This window comes from Rosa chinensis, chromosome 4 (genome assembly GCF_002994745.2).
Source record: "Rosa chinensis cultivar Old Blush chromosome 4, RchiOBHm-V2, whole genome shotgun sequence".
Classification (NCBI taxonomy): domain Eukaryota; kingdom Viridiplantae; phylum Streptophyta; class Magnoliopsida; order Rosales; family Rosaceae; genus Rosa; species Rosa chinensis.
Window position 1 is genome coordinate 60,766,560 of NC_037091.1, and position 22,559 is coordinate 60,789,118.

Below are 22,559 nucleotides of genomic sequence, written 5' to 3' on the forward strand. Positions count from 1 at the left end.
TAAGGGTTATTGCTAGACTTCCCAATGGTTGCGTTCAGAAAGAAACCCTAGTATGTGGTCCCACTGGGCGTGCCAAAATGTTTGGCTCCAAAACCAGCTGGTGTGCAAACAGTCTCTTTTGGGCGAGTGGTTGCGCAGGCGTGCCAGCACCGCGGGGTGCAGTCGTTGGGGTAGTCCCGTGACCTGACTTCTTCTTCAAGCGCTGTGGACGAGGAGAGCACCAACCTCGTCACATGGTTCTTTTCTTGCCTTCCGGAGAAGGACTTCTTGCCTTACGCGGGTAAGGGCTTTGGTTGTGGTCTCTTTGCGTTCACCAAATCGATACTCAACGTTGAGAGGCTGAGCAGAGCAATCACTGGGAAGTTTGAGAGAAGCACGGGTTTGCTAAAGCGTGACTTTAGCTTCGCTGGGTGCGAGGGCGTTACCCTTGCTTCGCTGGAAGTAACAGTGGCGGTTGTGCTCACAGTTGGCTCCTGGGGAGACTGGGACTGGAAGTACGGTCGCCGGGTTGAACTGGTGAGGCTGACAGTCGGCTCGCGAGGAGACTAGGACTGGCGGGTGGTCACCGGGTTTCAACGAGGTTGAGGGTTTGCTCCGGGGAGGCTTTGTAATCGCTGGGATTGATTGATTTGAGAGCCGTCCCTTCTGTATTGTCTTTAGCCTCTATATATAGGCTATTGCAGATTCATTGTCCAAATAGGAATGAAATACTATATTTTAGGCCACAGTTATTGGCCTTGAATCAAATCAAAACTCTTAATAGTTTTGATATCTATCGTAAGCGGTAATTAATGTTATCCGCCTCTGTCGTCGCTAGAATGTAGGCAAGTATCGGCCAGAGAAACATTTTGCCTTTTAGAATCCTAGACGTGATCGCTGGATGCGAGCAGTAGGATACGCACGTATTAAGTGCAAATATATCTTCGCGCCCTTCTAAGCGCTCAAATCTTCATGCAATTAATGATGATATCTCCTTATGAGATATGGGATAAGCAGCATCACGACCCAAGTCCATGTAATCCCATTTTGGGCCGCAAGTATCGGCCCACTGGCTCAGACTCACTAAAGGATTTTGCCAAACTTACTTTTGGGCTCAAACAGAGTTGTTGATGGTGAATGACCAGAGAGGCACGTTTGGGTTGCCAAATTTGATGACAGCCGCGGCGGAAGTTTTGGGAAATGGAGGATTGGGATTAGCTTATAAGGATGTGATGGGTATTGGGTTGTCTGTGTTGGTGAAGAGGATGAGGGAGATGAATAAAGTGGGGAGAGATGGAATTGATGCTGAAATGAGAAGGTATGGAAGATTAAGGCATGGTATACCCTCGCGACTTCTGTCCTTGTGCCATATGATTTCCTCCAAGATATTCCTTGGAGTATTGCCCTCATTGTCCAATCGAAACTCGAAAGGCCCAAAGACCCAACTCGATATAACTTATCATCATTTGGAAGGTAGATATAGAATTGATATTCTTCGTCTTAGAAGAAGAGTTTGTTGGGTTTGTTTATGTTCATCTTGATAAAGTTTTGCTGGGTTTGAAATAAGGGTATTATCGGAAAACTTGTTGGGTGTAGTTAATTTCTTTATTGGGTGTAAAAAGTTTGTTGAGTTTACTTAGATATTTGTTGGGTACATTTAGAAAGACTCAAAAATTGTGGCTATATGCAGTGGTACACATATATACACATGCGATGAAACTAATCTGTGTACGTGGTTCAATTTGACCGTGGGATATTTGTAGTATTTTGATCCCAACCTCTCAAAGTCAAAAACTTGGGAACGAATCAGTCAAATGGGATTGGAACCCTAAACCACAATCCGTGCCATATCACATAACTTTGAAGATTTTAAACCCAAAGGACCGAAGCTCTCATGGTCTTTCACAGATTAATTGAAGTCATTAACCATCATTTACATCAGAGACCCGTTGAATTCCTATACGGTAAAACAAGAAAAGTTGAGGACTCTTAAAATCTTTGAATTTCCTGAACCAATGCATGGATGCACCAGCAGTAGGAAATCATCCAAACCACACGAGGAACTATGTAAACGACACGTCGATTTTACTTTGAGATTTTAACCAGGAGAGTAAAGAAGAATTTTTCTGACAGTCTGATCGATCCGAAGTCGATCTAAGCCGATCCGAAGGGGATGAGAACCATATTCGGTAACAGAATAAATTTTGACAGGTTTCGTGTTTATCATCGAGACGAGTCTAAAGGGTTATGGTAGAAATTCAACTGACACGAAAAAGGTCAATGGAAGGCCCTGGACAACACTAATGAATTAATTAATTTGGAGACCGACTCATGCATGCAGGAGCTAGCTAGCTGGTCATATTGGTACAACCCTTCTTGTTGGCTTTGCCGGACAAATGAATTAATTAATTCAAATTCTATTCAATAGCTTTGTGTTATTAGAGGTCCCGGTTCCTCAATTAACCGTTATCATTATTCCAATCAATCACCTTCTTTTTTTTTTGTCATAATCAATCACCCTAGGTTCCAGCAAAACAAGGATACTTGCCAACTAAACTACCACACTAAGGATAAGACTAATTCCACAATCCTTGTAATTAGGAAACAACAAAACAAACCCAACGTTAACTAAGAAAAAATAGGAGGTGCCAAAGGAGGTGGCGGAGGAGGTGCCAAAAGTGGCGGTGTACGAGGAGGTGCCAAAGGTGGTGACGGCGGAGCATGTATCAAAACTGGTGGCGGCGGCGGAGGAAGAACTAGATTGCAAGTGTCCTCGGGTGCCAGTTCTGGTGGAGCCATGAAGGCCCCTGGAAGAGATGCAACAATTTCCAGGGACGTCTTTGAGAGTAACCCTAATTCCCTAAGGGCTATTTTCAAGACTTCCACGCTAGTAGTTAGCAGTGTTAAGAATATTATGTAATTAATATTGTAATTATGTATATCTTTAGGAAATCATTCTAATATTCCTTGTATCCCTAACTTGTAGGGATTTACTTGTTGTACAAGAACCTAGTCTGTATATAATCTTCTAGTATCAACGAGAATATTATTCCACCTCAAATATTTTTCTCACATGGTATAATTATGTGTGTCGCCTTAACAAGTCCTTATATGGTTTGAAGCAAGCCTCTCGTCAATGGTTTGCCAAGTTTACAGAATCAATTCTTGCGCCGGATTCACTCAATCAAAGGCTGACTATTCTCTTTTTGTTCAAAAGGTTGGTAATTCCCTCACAGTATTATTAATTTATATTGATGACATCCTCATTACTGGGAACAACCTTGACTCCATTAAAGCTCTCAAACAATTTCTTCACACCCTCTTTCGCATCAAAGATTTGGGTGAACTTAAATACTTCCTTGGACTTGAGATTGCTCGGTAACTTTTTTTCCATCTTAGTGTATTTTGCAGGACTTGGCTTCGAGGACGATAATTGGTGTGGGTAAGCGACGAGGAGACCTTTATTATCTTGTGGCTCTAGCTTCCATCTCCCCATCCAAACATCCTTTTGCTTCTCACCTTACCATCTCTTCCGACCTTTGGCATTGCCGTTTGGGGCATCCTTCTCCTACCCGTTTACAATATATAGCCAATGAGTCGCTTCATTTTCATTATGATTCCAACAGTAAGTGTGAGATTTGTCCTTTGGCTAAACAAACTCGCCAACCTTTTCCTTCTAGTTCAATATCAACTTCTCGATATTTTTCTCTTATACATTGTGATATTTGGGGACGACATAAAACTCCTTCACTCAATGGCGCTCATTATTTTTTAACTATTGTGGATGATTTTTCTCGTTTTACATGGGTTTTCTTAATGCGCCATAAGAGTGAAACACAACCTTTGCTTTGAAATTTTTTTGCTTATGTCAAAACTCAATTTCAAACTCATGTTCAACAAATACGTACTGATAACGGGGCGGAATTTCTTTCTTTACAAGATTTTTTCTTGAACAAGGGGTTATTTTTCAACATTCTTGCTTTTACACACGCCAACAAAATGGTGTTGTTAAAGGCAAACATAGACATCTTCTAGAAACTGCTAGGGTCCTCCGCTTCCAATCTCACTTGCCAATTGATTTTTGGGGGGAATGTGTTCTTACCGCTGCCTACACAATTAATCGACTTCCTACACTTTTATTGAATAAGAAAACTCCATATAAGCCTCCTTACTATTCTCGAATGCGTGTTTTTGGATGTGTTGCTTTTGCCACTTCTGTTCACCTAGCTTCAAAATTTGCTCCACGAGCTCAAAAATGCATTTTTCTTGGGTATCCAATGGGCCAAAAAGCTTATAAGCTTTACAGTCTAGAAACAAAGAAAATTATTACCAATAGGGATGTTCTTTTCCTTGAAGATACATTTCATTTTCCTCCCCAAACTCATTCTCCTTTTTCTCCTTTTGATCTCGTGTTACCTAATCCAGTCCCAGATTTGCAGCCATCATCTTCCTCTAATGTACCTGCGTCTCACTTTCCACCATTTTATGTCACACACGCGTCCGATTCAATGACTGAACCGGCCCCTTAAGTGCCTATGCCTGCCCCTAACCTGGTGCTTGACCCCACTCCTGAACCCGTACCTGAACTCGTGCTTAACCCTGTGCTAGCACAAGCGCCTGAACCCGCGCTCCGCCTGTCCCAACGTTCCCGTGCTCCTAACACTCGTCTCCGTGATTATGTCTGCTCGCAGATGATTCTGCCACCACACCATTTATCATCTCCTCCGCCAAGTCCTCTACCAGGTACGCGTTACCCACTTTGTAATTTCATCTGTTATCAACGGTACTCACCATCCCATCTTTCTTATGTTGCTTCCATCAGCAGGGCTGAGGAGCCCTCTTCTTATGCAGATGCAGCCTCTGATCCTAAATGGCAGCAAGCAATGGACGATGAACTTGCCGCTCTCACTGCCAATAATACTTGGACACTCGTCCCACTTCCTCCTGGCAAACGTCTTATTGCTTGCAGATGGGTTTATAGAATTAAATATAATGTTGATGGTTCTATTGAGAGGTATAAAGCTCGCCTTGTTGCCAAGGGCTTCACTCAAGCTGCTGGGATTGATTATCATGATACTTTTTCACCCACAGCAAAGATGATTACTGTTCGTTGCCTCCTTGCCATTGTTGCTTGTCAAGGTTGGTCTCTTCACCAACTTGACGTTAATAATGCTTTTCTTAATGGTGATTTGCAAGAAGAGTTGTACATGTCTCCTCCTCCAGGTCTTCAGCGACAAGGGGAGAATTATGTGTGTCGCCTTAATAAGTCCTTATATGGTTTGAAGCAAGCCTCTCGTCAATGGTTTGCCAAGTTTACAGAAGCACTTGCTGCCGGATTCACTCAATCAAAGGCTGACTATTCTCTTTTTGTTCAAAAGGTTGGTAATTCCCTCACAGTATTATTAATTTATGTTGATGACATCCTCATTACTGGGAACAACCTTGACTCCATTAAAGCTCTCAAACAATTTCTTCACACCCGCTTTCGCATCAAAGATTTGGGTGAACTTAAATACTTCCTTGGACTTGAGATTGCTCGTTCAAAAAAGGGCATTTATATATCTCAACGCAAGTATGCTTTAGAAATTATCAAGGACACTGGATTTTTGGGTGTAAAACCAGTTGATTTTCCCATGGAAGAAGCCAAATTATCAAATAGAGGTGAGCTACTTAAGGATCCGGCTGCATATAGACGTTTGGTTGGATGGCTTATATATCTTACAATCACAAGACCCGACATTACCTATTCTGTTCATGTTCTTAGTAGATTCATGCATGAGCCGCGTCAACCTCATATGGCTGCTGCACTTCGAGTTGTCAGATATTTGAAATCCTCTCCTGGCCAAGGTTTGCTTTTAAGTTCCAATAGCAATTTGAATTTGAGAGCTTTTTGTGATTCAGATTGGGCAGGTTGTCCTATTACTCGTCGGTCTACTACTGGATATTGTGTTTTCTTAGGAGATTCTTTGATCTCATGGCATACCAAAAAACAAAAGACGGTCTCATTGTCTAGTGCTGAGGCCGAGTATAGAGCAGTGGCTGGTACATGTTGTGAACTCACTTGGCTACAATATTTGTTTGCTGATTTACATATGCCTATTTCTAAACCTGCTATTTTGCATTGTGATAATCAAGCAGCTCTACACATAGCCGCAAACCCAGTTTTTCATGAGAGAACACGTCATATTGAAGTGGATTGTCATTTTATTCGAGACAAGATATTGAATGGTTCAGTCAGCACCAGATACGTTGGTTCTTTACACCAGTTAGCAGATATATTCACAAAGGCATTAGGCAAAGACAAGTTCAAAGCATTGTTATGCAAGTTGGGAGTGTTTGATATTCACTCTCCAACTTGAGGGGGAGTGTTGAGAATATTCTGTAATTAATATTGTAATTATGTGTATCTTTAGGAAATCATTGTAATATTCCTTGTATTCCTAACTTGTAGGGATTTACTTGTTGTACAAGAACCTAGTCTGTATATAATCTTCTAGTATCAATGAGAATATTATTCCACCTCAAATATTTTTCTCACAAGTAGTAGTAGGTACTGATGTACCATGTGTAACATAGATGTATATGAATAAATACCAGTGTAGTACTGGTACGTAGGACTCTGGCTTGCTTTTGTTAATATGGCGATGGATCCACTATAGGAAAATAAGTCATTTGGCGCTCAAAAAACGCTGTAAATGACTTTTTACGTCGCGCAATGATGCGCCCTTATAGACCACGTCGTAAAAAAAATTTCACTTTTACGGCACTCAAAATGCACGTCATAAATTTTCCTTTACGGCACGCCTTACGCGTCGTAAATTGTCATTTAAGGCCTGCATTGCACACCGTAAATTGTCTTTTTATAAATAAAAAATAATAATAATAATAATAGTATTATAATTCTCTATTTATCCAGGATCACCCAAAGTCCCAAACATTGAAGCAATATCATATATTCATCAAAGCTAAAAGGCTTAAAGCCAATTCAGAACATACTTAGAAATTAAAGAACACCAAGCAAAACTAGACTATTGCTGACCCAACAAGCAAAATGTAAGACTAATATTACTCCAAGATCGACACTCTTGTGATTCAATGCACGCAACGACACCTCTCACCCTGAAAAGACTCCATGAATGATCTTGAGAACCACAACTGCTTTATTCTAACAATTAAAGCAGAGACGCCGTAGCATGGGATATGCATCACTCCAACCCCAAGATGCCTACAAAGTTCATGATGTGTTGTGGTGAGTGGTGACAGATCTGAACTTTGTATAAATAAAAAAGAGTAAGTCTGGACAGGTACGTACTCTTGCAGAGGTTTAGGAAACCCATTAGCAAGACAACAATGGACTCGATTCAAGTGGCCTGGTTCTTGAATATTGCAGCGGCTAGTAACCTTATTACATGTGAGTTACCTATTTTTCAATCACTCTTCTTGATTCTATGCCGCTTCTTTACTTTTATGGTTTTCTGGTTAAACCAGACTCATTCTCGTCCTACATCACAAAGCATTTTCACATTGTTAGAGAAAGAGTGTAAAGGTATTATCTTGTACTTCAAGATGTTCCTACTTCTGAGCATACTGCAGATATTCTTACTAAAGGTTTACACAAGCTCAGTATTTAGTACACATAGCTCTAATCTCAGTTTGGTTAACTCCAATTGAGATTGAGGGGAGGTGTTGACGAGTCACTACATTGACTCACAGTCAAGGCTAGCTGCTGATGATGTTATTAGAAAGGTGATGATGTGGCATAGTTTGTTGAATGCCTAGTTGGATTTACAAGCTGTAATAAGTTTGTTAAAATGTTTGTTAGAGTATTCTAGTGGCGATTATAAATATTGTTGGCTTGTAAGAATTTTGGTGATGTTGCATTGATTGGAAAAACTCTCGGCTACTTTTCTAAAATTCTCTCTAGCTCTACTTCTTCTTCGTTTACCTTCATCTTTCACTGTGCTCAAGCATCTATGGCAGTCATGTTATCAAGAATTACAGAAGACGATGAGGGTAATTTTTGTGGTGAGTACGTAGGTAAACTGTAGGTTGGGGTTGAATTATTAGCGGTATGTCCATGTATTTGATATGATAAAAAAGAAGAGAGAGTTACTGCGACGACTTGGAGCTGATAAGAAAAGTGAGGAAGACGACAATAAAGAATAGAGAAGAGAGAGTAGGGACAAAATCTTTTAACGGATGTTATTGTAAAATCCATAATCTAAAGAAATATAGACCTTTGGATTTGACATTAGCCATGTGTGTTTTAATCTGCTTGAAACCTTAGTTAGGAAGGGAAACCGAGGTCACTATTGGTGACTCCTTTACCCTTTTGCCAAAGCAACTCCGACCAATAAGTGCAGGTGACTTTTGCTCAAATCTATAACAGTGATGTTAAGAGGAGTGAGGAAGACGACAACAAAGAATAGAGAAGAGAGAGTAGGGACAGAGATATAACTGAAAAATCCATAAACCAGTTGAAAAATCCATAAACCAAAGAGATATAGACCGTTGGATATGACATTAGCCATGTGTTTTAATCTGCTTGAAACCTTGGTTAGGAAGGGAAACTGAGGTCCCCCTCGGTGAAAACTATATTTCCCCACTATCCTTTTACCCTTTTGCCAAAGCAACGCCGATCAATAAGTGATGTTCCAACGCTGCCACAGGTTATAGAATCTGTATATAAGCACTGTCCGAGTACATGTGAGTTGCCAAATCAATTGGATTCACTTGAAAAAAAAATGATGAACAACGAAATGGGCTAACGAAAGCAGGGAAAGCTCTGGACAGGATGAGAAAGGTGGTGCGTCGTCCGGTTACACTTGGCTCTCCAAAGCAGCAATTGCTGCCGGCGCTATTGCGGGACTAGCTGTTGTGGCTTTGGGCGTAGCTGAACTCGTTTCGGGTTCAACGTCTTCAGAAGAGGAGAAGAAAACCATGAAGGCGCCCGGAAGAGACCAGAGGATTTACAGGGAGGACTTTGAGCGTGACCCTAAACGGTATTTCAAAGACTTGCGCAAATAGGATATGTGGGATGGAAGCGTGTGGATCAACCCTGTAGAATGACGCAAAAGAATAAACTAGTAGTAATTCGTGCTTTTTCTGTGTTCATGTAACCCTAATCTAGCTTTATGCATGCACTGTCCCTATCTGTGTTCGTGTACCTGTAATCTTTATGCATTATCTTTATCTATGTTCTTGTGACCATAATCTTGGATCGCCTTGTTGTGTTGGATCTGTTCCTGTTTATGTTGTCTGTATCTTTCGATTTAACTTTTCAATCTTCTCTATGGATGTGAAAATGAAGATGTTTCATAAATTAAGCAGACATCATTCAGTTTGGTAGTAGCACTAACATTCTTTTACTGAATTGAATGGAGTAACAATGTAAACGAATGGAACAGTGAATTGAATGGAGTAACAATGTAAACGAATGGAAACTGGCTTATTACAGAGAGAACCAAAGTCCATCACAGTTGATGAACGTTCTTGATATTCAGCAATTGCAATTTCACTAGTGTGTTCAATCCCATCAAAATCACTGAATCAGACATCGCTCCATTTCAGTGATTTCGTCCAGCACAGGATTTCATCGAAATATCCCTGCTTCCATCTCTATAGTTACGAGCATGGGATTTGGTTCCATATCAAAATTGTGACATGATTGTACCAGTCCGACAAAATTGGATAGCAAGCCTGAAACTAGAGCTTGAGATTCTAAGCCCACAAAATGTGAAGAGTTTCTGGAGTTTTATTGATGCATCTCAGTATAAGGAAAAGTCTCTGACAAAAATTGGCCTCAACTGCCACTCTTTCTCTGGCCAAATCCCCAATACAAGACCATATTCTTAACTTTTGAACAGATATCCGTATGAGTGAGACCGAGCTCAAAACATTACTATGAACAAAAGTTACAAAACACAAGCAGAGAGATGAGAATACTAGTATTGCGTTTGTATGAACCTCGAATGAGAACTGCAACGTAATGGCAACCAACATAACAAAAGTTGAGCTCATCTTCTTCTCTTCCCCCTGCCTTTTCCTAATTGCCCAGATTTCATAGCATGTTCTTGCTCTTGAAGGAAAAGTCTTGCTTTTCCATATTTCTCAGCTCTTTCTTCTTCCATCAGAGCCTTATCCCTCGACTTCAGCTCCTGTAAGAAATAATTATCTTTACGCAGTTCACGAACAGCACCTTTACCTTCTTGTGTCAAACGCTTCTTCAACTTCTTTCTCTCAACCCGTTCACGGTCCGGATCGTAGTCTCTGCCCTTGACAAAGCTGCAGGGAACAAATGATGGTTAGCCCAGCCCATTCAAAGATGACTGTTAAACATATAGTAAGACACTAGAGGAAACAGGTTAAAATAAATTACTTCTCCTCAAATTTTGGATTAAGCATTTTAATAGCCACTGGCTTTTGCTTCCGCATCTGAAGTGGTTGCCGCTGCATGCAGTGTTTATCTGCTTTTGTCTTAATCAGTTCAGCAACCTCTTTAAATTTGTCAGTTAATGCACTTGGCATATTTTCTTGTTCCGACAATTCAAGCACCAATGTTGAAATCGGCAAAAATATTTCAGGGAAAGAACTGAATCCTTCGTAAATACCGACATATCCACGTAGAGTTTCAATCACAGTCACCAGCACACTAGACCTGAAAATTTTAAATTCAACATAAAAATATTGCAAACAAACTTGAAAAGTATATGCAAACTTTACAGAATTGATACTCAACAGCGGTATCAATCAAATTGAGGTAACTTAAGGGTTCATCTCAGCCTAAAGCCTAATGCATCACATGGGCAGTTATTATCATAATGTATCATCAAGTACTTACAAACTCCAAACCTGAAATTGTCGGAGGTGAAAAACAACGAGTCTTCTGGCAGGTCCATAATTGTGAGAAAATTAAGTGGATCAATCCGATTTATACATTCATGTATATATAGAAGGGGTCTGGGTGCTTTTAATTCCATAAGATGATCAATCTGCCAAAATATAAAGAGTATGGTTAATTCATCAAGCAACCATAAACTAGACTACCTCATAAGGCATTCTCTACTAGAAAGACTGTTGAGGCATGTTCTTACCTCAGAATCTTGAGTTGACTTTGGCTTTCTCTCTTTGGCCGCCCTTAACAATGTTTGAAGAAACGTGACTGCTTCAGGACAGAACTTCCGAGATTGCTTAGTGATCTACATTAAAATTCACTAATTAAATAACCTTTAAAGTAATAACAGCAGGTGCAAGGAAACACACAGGCATGCATAAAGCTCGAAATATATGTCCTGAAAAGCAGCAGTGAACAGTTAAAATGATTGAGAGTGACAGGTTTAGATTTATTTATTATATTCACATAGCACACACTGAATCAATTTGTATCACATGTTCAAACATTAGGATTACGAACATGTAAGAAAGAAAAAGGAGACTGCTCATGTGACGAAACTCATGTGAATTCAGCCTCCATTTGGAGAAAGCATCATGTATAGAAAAAGGTTATTGTAATTATACATACAGAAAGAAGCAGAGAGCATAAGAACGAGCCAACTGCAACATCACGACCAGACAAGATGGGACAACGCGTCAGATATTCACACATTAAAAATATTGCCGGAGTCATGACCACATGACGAAAGTCTGAACATGGAAATATCAGGGACCAAAGCCTCAAGAGAAATAATGTCTTTGAAGCAGGCCAACAACTACTTTCTGCTAAAACGAAACAAGAGGAGCATGAATTAGCATAGATTAGCACAACCAAGTTCGTAAATTTGTACAGAAAATAAAACTATCATTGTGGATTACCTGGGTTCTTAACAGTCTCACAAAATTTTGTTCTGGTGCGTAGTATCCTCTCACGAGCACAGATTGAAGCAAAATACGGAGTCTCCATGCTCATCTCCATCAAGGGCTTAACCAGCAAATTTAGTAATTCCAAATTCAGCGGTTTTTTATTTGCTAAGGTGGCAAAATATTGCAAAAGTAAACCATAAAATACCTGGAAAATGAAATAAATAAGAATGAGTACCAAAAAGATGCAATCTTTCGACCAAAATAAAAATGAGATGCAATCACAAAAGAGTAAGTATATCTTAAGTCACTTCACTTTAACTGGAAAGCGATACTGAATAACACATGTTTCACACAAACTGCAGTCAAACATTCATTCACACAACATAGATTCCATACTTGCATTTTCTTCTTATTTTCTGCTGCAAGCTTGAGTGCATTGCTTGCCCGGATTCGATGGATTATCAAGGCAATGTCAGCATTAGAAAGATTATCCAATAAAGCATCCAACTCTTCCATGCTTTTTGGAGCTTCAATTAGGTATGGGAGGTCTGACTGAATTGAAGATTGTTTATTGGCTGGTAATTTCTTTGCACCTAAAGATTTATCATCACTTTTACTGGCTTGAACAGCATCATTTCTTTTCAACCTTTTCAGATCTCTTGGCTCCAGCTCTTTTTGATAAGCCTCATCATCCTTTTCATGTTCGTCAGAGTCTTCTTCTTCATCATCCAAGTCCATGTCAAGATTATCATCATCACTCTGTTCCCAGTCCTTATTCAATATATCTCTTTCCCCTTCACTATCATCTTCATCAGATCCCTCATCACCATAATCTTCAGGACTTTCTGAATCCTCAGCAGAACCAGAATCATCTCCTTCACTCTCAGAATCACTAGCATCTTTTCGTTCAAGAATCTCATCAACCCAACCCTTTTTAGTCCTTGGTTCTTCCTCAAGCGAGAAGGAATCACCAAGATCATCTCCAGATATAGATCTTGGCCTCAGCGTAGATGGTTTCTCAGCGTCTTCAATGTCTTCATCACTATAGTCATCAGTGGGATGCATCCTTTTCTGTCTCTCTTCCTGAATTGGGAAACAACATATCAGCAATTAAGGACACTACTTGATGATAAAAAGTACAAGCGAGACAAACATTCACTTTATCAAACTTATCAGTTCCAATGACATGGAAATCCCAAGTTAAAAAAGCTATCCTGAAATAACATGTTACTATGTGCCATACCAGGATCGAGTAAATGATAATAAACCAAAGATGAAATCCTTTAAAGTTTAAACATACAGCTTATCCTTTCATATACCCATATACCCATGTAATGTACCATATAGTTCCTTCTCAATTTTGGTATAATAGTCATACCAACATGTTGAACACAAAATCTACTAATAACAAGTATCTGTAAAGAAAAGACAGCTGGATCTGCACATGAAATTTGCATTCAAGCACGCATATAACTGAATGAGATACCTCCAATCGTTCAAGTTGCTCCCTCTCTTCTTGTGCTATCTCTTCAGGAGTCTTTGTCCTATTTGAGGGTTGAGCACGCCTTTCCATTGCCAATTCTCTTTCAAGTTTATCATAAGAGTCCGATTTCTCCTGCCAAAAACAGGAAACTACTTTACTTACCGTAGTCTCAAAGTTATGCAAGGTTTAACTATAGTTACGCTCTACAGAACATTAAAAAAAAAATTAGAAACTCTATTGAAAATATCATACTTGCTCAGAAGTTCCAAAGATTTGAGTAGCAGAAACCTCATGCTTCTTCATATATTCGGTCGAGAAGCTCTTGTTTGTAAGAGCTTTTGAGGCAATTACAGAGGTGAACTTTTTGTCCAATTCTTCCATCAAATCTTTGTTTTCATCCTTCTCCTTTGATTTTTCTGCCTGGGAATAGATGAGAAGAATAAGGAAGGAAATTGATGTAGCCACCATCACAATCCATTTCAATGACATAAAGAAATAAGAACCCTCACCTTGTAATTTTTGGACTTTAAGATCATTTCAGCATATCTTTCCTTGTCACTTTTATGCCTCTGGTACAAAAAAAAAACAATGAAACCAATCACGCATTAGAACCCATCCACATTTTTCTCACTCTAACGTACCTATAATCTAAAGAAGAAAACTACTTTGCTGACCTATGAACCTAAATAATCTTGTACTCCAATATAATGCAACGCAAGTGAGATAGCAAAAAATTTCTCACATTTTCATTTCCGTCACTTAGATCCCCGTCCTTATCCGCAGAATTAAATTGATAACTTTCTGTAGAGAGAGAAAAAACACAAGTACCGTTAATCCCATTAAGATAGATAAAAAGAATCAATAACCAAATCATAAGCAGTTCCACTAGCCCAACACAGCAGAAAATGAAAACCAACTAGACATCGCAAATTGCAACATTACAAACAAACCACATGCGACACTAATTATCATCATATACTAAAACTATCACCATACATATGCTTACTTTTACCACTTTCTCCACCGTCATCATCTTCGTCCTCTTCGGGCGGCATATCATCCTCAAAATCATCCCTCTGAGACAATGCACCAAGACTCTGAAACTCAAACTCGTCCTCCTCTCCATCTGATAAGTTATACTTGCTTTTCTTGCTTTGCTTCAACTATCGAAAAGCCCGAACACAATCAGTACCAATGAAGATCAACAATAAACATCCCTATCAACTAAACCAAACTCAACAAATCAAAATATAAAAGTTGAACTCACTTGTCGCTCGCGCTGAGTACGCCGAATGGCCTTATCAAACTCATCAAGCTCATCATTTTCCTCTCCGATTCGCTTATCCACAAAAACCGAAGATTTCCCGCTCTGCTCGTACTCCTTCAACAGTGTCTTCTTCCTCTGTTGCACCAAAACCAGATTAAATTTTTTAAAATAAAATTAAAAAAATCAGAGTTTGAATGAAATTTAGGGATGAAGAAGAGTCTGAATCGGTACCTTTTCGATGGCCTGAGAGCGAGCGAGGCCCATACGGCGCTCTTCGCCTTTGCGCTTCTTTCCGAGGACGTCGAATTTCCTCCGGGACCATATGGTCTCGAAGGGGTTGGGTTTCGGGGGCTGGACCTTCATAGCCATCGCCTTGGGTCCTAATTTACTGTTCTTCTTCTTCTTCTTCGTCTCCTTGGTGGTGGCGTTGTCGTCGGAGCGACTGAGCTTTGGCGATTTGGTTGCGAAAGGGTTGGGTTTTGGGGACTGGTGCTTCATGGCTACGGCGTTTGGGCTGGACTTCTTCTTCGCCATGGCAGAGAGCAGGTGGCCGTCGTTAGGGTTTATGGATGAAGAAGGGAAGGGCTTAGGGTTTTGCAGGGATTTTCGGAGTTGGGAGTTGGGTCGGATCAAATCGGGTTTGTCTTGACTCGTTTTGAGCCCAAATGTCCAACGGTCTGCCCACCTCAAAACCTATATTCTTTTTTCTTTTTTTTTGGTATTACAAATATCCATTTATCCAAGTTTGAGCTATATTAACTTCATTTACCCAAACATCTTATAAAATTGTCCAATTACCCAACAAATTACTTATTTTTTACCCTAACACCCAATTAAGTTATCTTCTATTATTTCTTGTTTTTTTTTAAGACAATTTTGCCCTCCCTCCCTTTGTCACTTAGAGATATAAAGAGTGGAAGAGAAAAAGTCATTGGAAACTTCGCCAAACTCAGGTGGTCGGTTGCCGGATTCCTTCACCAGTTGCTGGATTTCAATCACCGGTAGCCGGATTCCAGTCAACTGCTGCCGGATTTTGCCGGAATCCAACCTGAAACTCATCAGACCTTCGCTGGAGATTTTATTGTTTCATTGGGGGCCAATAAACTTATTATTATCTACCAATAAATATTTCATTAGGGGGCAATAAACTTATTATTGACCCTTAATAAACTTATTATTACGGGCAATAAACTTATTATTGGCCCCCAATAAATTTATTATTGGGGGACAATAAACTTATTATTAAGGAAGACAATTCTCATGTGTGTCAGATTATTTTACCACTTTCACCAAAAAAATCTACTCTTAGAGTGCTTCACCTCATCCATTAAATAGTTACCTCTCAATTTGGTTATCAAGTAGGCCCAGAAGCACATGCAGCAAACAAGAAAAGAGATCTAATGTCAGAATATCTATTTTCTCCAGGAGAATTTTAATCATATCCACTTGGACCTGCACCGTGATCAGATCATTATTAGAAAACCAAACATGCAGACAAAAACACTAGACGGTGCATCACTGTATTAGAAAAAGAGTTTCTTCAATGGCAGCCTTGGAGACGAAGAAGAAGAAGCATCTTTCTGGCGGGAAGAATAGGCTTACCGCACTGACCAAACCTCGAAATCATCAGCGTCTATGACCTCACACTTCTATCCGGCATCCCTGAAAACAAATCATAAGCTTCCTCTATATCACCTTTCTTCATCAACAGAGTCATCATTATATTCCACGTGACAACATCCCTTTGCGGCATTTTATCAAACATCAGCCGTGCATCCTTAATTTCCCCACATAATGCATACAAATTCAGAATCATGCTCATCAAAAACAGATTGGATCGAAACCCAAGCTTCTCCACAAAGCTCAGATCTTTTCTGAAACCCAGTCATATCTTTTCCACAAAGCTTCTCCACAGCACCTCTTATGAATGCCCACAAAAATCAAGCTTCACATCAAACGCCGTCTTCTCCTTCTTCTCCTCCGCCTTCCCAATGCCACACCACTGCCCTTATCGCCACCCCGGAGCCTACCAATTCCCATCCCCGACATCATCATCATCATCATCATTGCTAGATTCATCCCCAATTCCTCTCTCAGGACCTCCGTCAGGTCTGAGACCTCGAGCAGAGTAAGTCTGAGATCTCCTCCGTGATCGCTGAGACCTTCTTAAATGGGGCCGGTCTTTTCTCCGGTGAGTGGATCGTGTAACTGGCAGCGAAATGGGATGAAAGATAGGATCTTGATTAGAGATTAGGGTTTCTAGGGAGAATTTTGAACTGAGAAGAAGAAGAAATAGGAATAGGAAGAGGGTCGGAAGAAAGGGAAGAAGACGAAAAGGATATGGCCTGGAATTGATGGAATCGGGGAAGTTTTATCGGTGTAAGTTTCTGAGGTCTAGAAGCATAGTCGAGGAAGAAAGGGAATAGAAAACTGGAAGAGGAAGAAAGAAAAAGCAAAAAAAAAAAATCTGAAGAAGTAGGGGTAGTTTGGACTTTTTGTCCAAACTGAGAGTCAGAGTCTGGACAATGGGCCCTCATGTCAGGTCCAACTCAGCATCTGACGTCACATATCGAGTCAAAGTCAAATTTTGGATTAAGCTGATGTAATTTGAAAGTGTATGGACTATCGTGATTAAAAATAAAAAAAGTCAGGGACCAAACTGATTTTAACCATAAAATTCGAGGGACTAAACTAAATTTAATTTTTTTTTAAATAGTCACTTAAACCGTTAACCTATAGTATATCATAATTTCTCTAACAACTCAGACTCAATCTTATTAAAACCACATGTATGGAGTTTCTGCTCAAATTTTTAATGATTAAACGCATTGTGAATAATTGCAATTTCCAAACGATAATAAAGGTGTTACGAGTGTGGAGTAGAAGTCATCAATAAGCCACGGATAGTGAGTTCGACTATATTGCTTATTTGGAAAAAAATCAACACCGAAAAAGTCATGGAATTAAATTCACTTGCATCACAAATGGAGAACTTGATCTAAAGCGGCAAAGAATGGGGATAAAAAGGAAAAAAAAAACAATCAATAACTTGCCGCTTTGCAACGAGATTTCCAAGTAGAAAGTGATGCGTAAATAGAGGGGTTGCTCTAAAGCATCAAAGGGATAAAAAAGAAAAAAAAACAATTGATAATTCACCACTTTGCAACAAGGACAGTTCAGGTAGAGAGTGATTACCACAGTGTCCTCCTAACCAAGGGGTCCTGTCTCAAAAGAGAAAAATACACCAACAGTCCCTCAATTCTTGTGCACCGGCCAGTTTGATTCCCAGATTCACAAAGCTATCAATGTGATGCCCGAAGTCTTATATTGCTATAAACGGCATACTTCCGTTAAATTTTCGTAACGGTTCCGTTAAAGAGCTGACGTGGTAAGCACGTGGAGAAAACATAGAGGGCAAATGACCAAAATAACCATCAACTTCTACTGACAACTTAACTAATTATTTAATTACATGTTAAAGGAAAAACATATTATGTGTCTTCGTCAAAGCGACATCAATCAACATTTAATGTCATCATTGTAATTTATATTTCCGTTGTAATTCTCTCCCTCTATAAAGGGACTATGAAATGAAATGAAATGAGTAGACCAATTCCGATTTCACTTTTTCTTTTACACGTTATCAGCACGCTCAGAGCCAATAGCCAAGAAGAAAAAACCTAGTTTTCTAGTTTCTTTCTTCTTCCCGTTGAAAAAAACCAAAACCCTAGAAGAAAAAAAAAACTTTTTCTTCCTTTTTCCTACCGCCACCAATTAAAAAAAATTCAGATCGGCCTTGCATCAGACCTAGCCTCAGAAACCAAAACCCATCCTTGCAACCCTCCACAACCTGCCTCATCCTTCCCGGTCACGAGGCCTTGGTCTGGACGATCAGCCCGCGCACCTGCGCAGCCCTCCCCATCCACGTCTGTTCAATCAGCAGCAACCCAGCACCCTTGCAGCAGCAGCCTAATCCACCTGCACTGACGCTGCAACCCAGCCCCGACACCTGCAGATCCCGCCTCCAGCCTCCAGCCCCACTCGAGCCTCGCCTAGCCAACCCCGCGGCGTCTGCTTAACCGCCTGCATCAACAGCCCCATGCCCCTGCATCAGTAGCCCCCGCGCTGCACAAATCGATAGACACCAGAAGGAAGAACACGCGGAGAAAAAAAAAAGGACTTGGCCCAAAGAAGAAAAAAACAAATTAAGCCCTGTGGCCTAGAGAAAAAAAAAAAAAAAACAAAACAAAACAGGCCTGAGGCCCACAGAAAAAAGAGAAAAAAAGGCCCAAAGAAAAGACCAGGCCCAAAAAGAAAACAAAGAAAAAAAAAAAAAACAAGAACAAAACCCACTGCTGAAAGGAGAGAGGAAGAGGAAGCGGCCCAGTTTTTCACAAGCTCAAAAACATCACTACGCACGCCTGCATCAACACGCGTGTGCGCTAGGATTGTTTTATTTTTAGCAACCAAGTATGTTCTCTTTTATTTATTTAATTTCATACTATGGTATATTTAATTATTTATTTTCTTGAGCATGCTTTATATTTTATTGTTTATGTTTTTATCATGAACTTTTGGGCATGTTTAGTTAGATAATTTTGATCAATTGAAGCATGCCTAGTTATTTATGTTATATATAATTATCTTTAAGCATGATTATATATTTTATTGTTTATGGTTTATTATGAAATTTTGAGCATGTCTTTATTTTATTTACGCTTATATAAATTATGCCTACGCATGCTTTGTATTATGCTATTGTTTACATTTTATTTTATGCATGATATATTCTTGCTATTATTATGTGTAGTATATAATTTGTTGTATATTTGTGAAATTTAAGCATGCCATGTAGTTTATTTTTATATATGCTATGTTTAAATGTGCTATGGTTATTTTTAGACTGCAACATATACAATCCGTTTTGCCATGATAATGATAATTCATGCGCATTATATACACACACTTACCGTGATAAAGCATTTTCACATAGCATCGAAAAAAATGTAACCATTACGAATCTTGGTATTGAAATCTAATTCATATGTTTGAAAAATAATTCACGTGGATGTCTTTATGATTGCGTAATTTATTTCTTCTCTCTCGTTTATGTAGATGGCTGATCCAACTCGACCTGAATTTGATATCTTGGACTCAGAAGGACTTGAGTACCACCATTGGGTTTCCGATGTAGAAACTGCCTTTGTAGCAAAATACTACACTGCCACCATCAAAACTCCCACTGACCCCAAAGACGATGGACCGTCTGACAAGGTGAAAGCAAATGCCTTAATGTTTCTGAGGCGACATATTGATCCTAGCTTACGCTGGGAGTACCTTCAGTTGAAGACACCCAAAGAACTGTGGGATGCCCTTAAGGGACATTTTGGGAACATTCATGACACCTTGCTACCAGAACTAACCATTCAGTGAAATGAAATCCGCTTGCTTGACTATAAAAGGGTTAATGACTTCAACAAGAATATATTGCGCCTAAAGGCATGTCTAAATTTCTATGGAAAGGAACTCACAGAAGATGATATGATCAAGAAGACTCTTTCTACTTTTCCTACTTTAGCAATTATACTAGCGAACCAGTATAGGCTGGAGTATGACAACAAAAGAATCACAACATTCAATAAGCTGTTCAACCTACTGCAAGTGGCTGAGAGGCATAATGAGGTTCTTTTGAACAACAATGTCAGGCCTGTTGGGACAAATAAAATTCTTGAGGCTAATTATGGCAAAGTGAAAGGTGGAAAGAACCCCAATGCAAAGGGGGTTGGACGTGCTGATCCCTACCCACGTGGCAACAATGCACCACATGACAAGGGACATGGAGGTCGTGATATGGGCCATGGAGGCCCTCCCAATGTATGGCACAGAGATGGCGGGGCTGGCCCTAGTGGTCATGAAAACAAGGTGCAAAGGGCACCTAAGAACCCTTCAGTCAAACAGGATAGAGTTGGCAATGAACCATGCTATAGGTGTGGAGTCATTGTTCATTGGTACAAGAACTGCCAAGCAAGCAACAGAGTAGCAGCCAATTACAAGAGGTATAGGGAGTCTAAAGAACAAGAGGCTCACTATATGGAAGAAGGAAGCCATGACCCAGACGTCAACCTCACAATTGCAGACTTTAATGGTATCAAGAAACTTGCTCAGTCAACCGATGCCCCAGATTTTGACTGATCTGCTTTATTTATTTTATTTTCTAAAAGCAGTTGTGAAGGCATAATGCCTCATTTTTAATTAGACTATTACTTGGTCTTAAAGTTTATTTCAATAATGGTTAGATGTATTAGATTTCTGAACATAACCTTGATTTGATTATCGTTGGCTTATTAATAAATTTCAAATTTTATTCTGAAGCACTGAATTTATTCAAATTTATTTACTACACAGATTTACATGGTTCGAAATAGCACTATAAAGATGTAAAGTAATACATCTAGAGAAAAAATTATTAGAATGAAAAGATTATCATTCTACTAAAATAGAAATACTCTAAAGAATATGAGATATATTTCATATATTTAAAGTCAAAGATGCTCTGTATGCACCAAGAGCTAATCGAACCTTGTTAAGTTTCAAAGATATTCATGTCAACGGTTATCATGTAAAAACACACTGTGAGAATGGAACTGAATACATTTATATTACCTCTAATGAATGTGGAAAGAAACGCATTTTAGAGAAACTTATGAGTCAATCTAGTGGACCGTACCTCACTACGATTCGGATCATTGAATCCTATACTGTCACCAATAATGAAATGTGGGACACTTACTCATACATGTCACCAACAATGGAATGTGGGACACTGACTCATATAGGCTTTGGCATGATCGCCTAGGACACCCCAGTAGTGACATGATGATCCATTTTTAAAGAAATCACACAGACATCCCTTCTTTCAAGTGAAAAATAAAGTGGGACAAAAATCCGCCACACTGCAAGGTATCGGTCCTAGTACTGCTCAAATGTAGCCATTGCCTTCTGAAGTACCAGAAGCACTATCTCCCTCACATTATGCCTCATTGACTATTTCAAAGGCACATCACTCGTTTTACAAAGTCTGCTCTCTAGCAAAAACAGGATCGAGACCTTCCTATGCTAAAAATACAAAACAAAACATTTCATTCTTACAAAGGATACAAGGAGATATCTGTGGACCTATCCATCCAGAATGCGGACCATTCAAGTACTTTATGGTTCTGGTGGATGCCTTGATACGCTGATCACATGTCGTTTTATTGTCCACAAGAAATGCTGCATTTGCAAAACCCCTAGCACATATTATACGCTTAAGGACTCACCACCCTGATCACCCTATCAAGTCTATAAGGTTTGATAATGCTGGAGAGTTTACATCAAAAGCATTTGATGATTATTGCATGTCTATTGGGATTGATGTAGAGCATCCTGTACCCTATGTGCATACCCAAAATGGTCTCACATAATCCACCATCAAAAGGCTACATATGGTGGCTAGGGCATTGGTTATGCGCACCAACTTGCCTATATCTGCATAGGATATGCAATATTGCACGCAGGTTTACTTATTCGTTTCAGACCCATTGCTAGCCAACCTTTTCTGCGTACCAGTTGGTAACTGGATATGAGCTTGACATTTCACACTTACGCATATTTGGTTGCGCAGTATATGTGCCTATTGCTCCCCCACAGTGCATCAAAATGGGTCCTCAGAGACGATTAAGTATTTATGTTGGATACGAATCCCCAACAATTATCAGCTACTTGGAACCCTTGACAGACTATCTCTTTACCGCTAGATTTGCGGACTGTCACTTTGATGAGACAGTCTTCCCGTCATTAAGGGGAGATAGGAAAAAAGATTTTCCAAGGGAACGACAGGAATTGTCGTGGTTTGTCCCCACTCTGTCTCATTTTGATCCCCGCACTTCACAATGTGAAAGTGAAGTGAAAAGTATAATAGATCTTTAGAACGTAGCAGATTTAATGCCTGATACATTTACTGATATCACAAAAGTGACGAGATCACATATA

The 22,559-nt window shown here is 39.7% G+C and overlaps 1 protein-coding gene across 2 annotated transcripts; it reads right to left on the reverse strand.

The window, feature by feature from the left end:
* Window positions 1-9,713: 9,713 nt before the first annotated feature.
* LOC112197584 (nucleolar protein 14) lies at window positions 9,714-15,201 on the reverse strand. 2 transcript variants are annotated; one of them, XM_024338319.2, is made up of 14 exons: window positions 14,760-15,201; window positions 14,529-14,663; window positions 14,268-14,424; window positions 14,004-14,062; window positions 13,771-13,830; window positions 13,514-13,681; window positions 13,265-13,393; window positions 12,175-12,861; window positions 11,791-11,983; window positions 11,501-11,697; window positions 11,073-11,177; window positions 10,831-10,970; window positions 10,358-10,636; window positions 9,714-10,263 (listed from the first exon to the last, which is right to left on the reverse strand). In XM_024338319.2, the coding sequence occupies exons 1-14, from the start codon at window positions 15,060-15,062 to the stop codon at window positions 9,996-9,998; spliced, it is 2,880 nt and encodes a 959-aa protein (XP_024194087.1). In that variant the 5' UTR covers window positions 15,063-15,201; the 3' UTR covers window positions 9,714-9,995. The 2 variants fall into 2 exon arrangements, with proteins under 2 accessions (XP_024194087.1, XP_024194088.1); XM_024338320.2 differs by having other exon boundaries at window positions 11,501-11,694; window positions 14,760-15,199.
* Between the last annotated feature and the right edge of the window lie 7,358 nt (window positions 15,202-22,559).